Here is a 1,462-nt window from a genome sequence, read left to right as displayed (position 1 = left end):
AGGTGGCGAACACCGTCCCCATGGAGGAAGTCACATGACTTTCTGTCCCAGATGAGATAAAATAAACAGTATAAAAGCTTGGTAGCTCACTGTGTGAGGGTGGGATCGTTAGACAAAGGTAAAAGTCATTTTTCTTTTTATGCAAAACAAAATAAACCAAGGTATATTGTCAATAACAAAAATTGTTTCTCGCAGGCATGGATAAATTGACCTCAACATGGCAAACTCATCTGCAGTAACAGTTATTCTTCTGTCTGCCTACTACGGAATGGACGACCTAAAGCCTGTATACTTCTCAGTTTTTCTCATTTTATACATTACCATTATTATGGAGAGCTTGGCATTGATGGGGGTGATCTGCGTCAAAAAAACATTGCATGAGCCAATGTATTTCTTGGTGGGGAACTTGGCAGCAAATGGTCTATATGGGAGCACTGCGCTATTACCGGCACTGCTGAGTAATATATTTTCACATTCCCATGAGCTATCGCTACCATGCTGTCAAGCACAGATCTATACTATACATACATATGCCATTGTGGAATTTACCATTCTTGCAGCGATGAGTTACGATAGATATGTTGCCATTTGTTATCCGCTGCAGTACCAAGCTGTCATGCCACTGAGCAGGGTGTACAGACTCATTATTTTTACCTGGCTTTACCCCTTAGTGGCATTTCTTATTGTTTTTATTCTAACTCTCAACTTGCAGTTTTGTGAGAAAACTTTAGATAAGTTATACTGTGTCAATTACTCTCTAGTAAAACTCTCCTGCAGTGATACATCCATGGTTAACATAGTGGGCTTATTATCTGTAGTTGTATATGCCTGTCCTCAGCTCATCATGGTCCTTTACTCGTACATACAAATCCTGAGGATATGTGCATTGTCTTCCAAAGAATCGAGGCTCAAAGCTCTTCGCACGTGCACCCCGCACCTGCTGGCAGTTATCAACTACTCCATCGGCTGCTTTTTTGAGATAGCACAGAGCAGGTTCAACTTGAGTCATTTGCCTTATAAAACAAAGGTGTTTTTGTCTCTGTACTTTCTAATATTTCCTCCCATTCTTAATCCAGCTATCTATGGTTTGAGCATTCAAGCCATACGAGTGCCGCTGTTGAACCTTTTCCAACACAAGAATAAAGTAGCACCGGCGCAGCAGCCAGGGGTGAAGTGGGCATGATGGATGACAGACTGTGTCCAGAGACGGTGTGTGGTAAAGACTAATGCCTCTGGAGCTACACGTCTCTCCCTCCTCTCCTTCCGTCATGGTATCCAGTCATACTTGCTATCCCACAAACCAAACAGGATAATTTACTGCTTGCAATGGGGGCAGGATTTGGAGCATTTACTGTCTGTGAATGGACTGACATATACATCTTTAGATATTAACATGTTCGATACGTTGTGCATCCTCAGGATGTGGCGAGGTGAGCTCATATTTTGCACTCAGCCCTTTTAT

General features: G+C 42.3%; 1 protein-coding gene across 1 annotated transcript; it reads left to right on the top strand.

Annotated features, from left to right (window-relative positions):
* The first annotated feature begins 217 nt into the window (after positions 1-217).
* On the top strand, positions 218-1,183 carry LOC130116344 (olfactory receptor 51G1-like). The gene has a single exon (XM_056284263.1). The coding sequence runs from the start codon at positions 218-220 to the stop codon at positions 1,181-1,183; it is 966 nt and encodes a 321-aa protein (XP_056140238.1).
* The last annotated feature ends 279 nt before the right edge of the window (positions 1,184-1,462 follow it).

Source organism: Lampris incognitus, chromosome 8 (assembly GCF_029633865.1).
Source record: "Lampris incognitus isolate fLamInc1 chromosome 8, fLamInc1.hap2, whole genome shotgun sequence".
Taxonomy (NCBI): domain Eukaryota; kingdom Metazoa; phylum Chordata; class Actinopteri; order Lampriformes; family Lampridae; genus Lampris; species Lampris incognitus.
The sequence above is the reverse complement of the archived record's forward strand: the minus strand, read 5'-3'. Positions and strand labels throughout refer to the sequence as shown.

What these genes read in the sequence shown, in the direction of transcription:
- LOC130116344 (XM_056284263.1), top strand. Translation starts at nt 218, where the DNA reads ATGGCAAACTCATCTGCAGTAACAGTTATTCTTCTGTCTGCCTACTAC.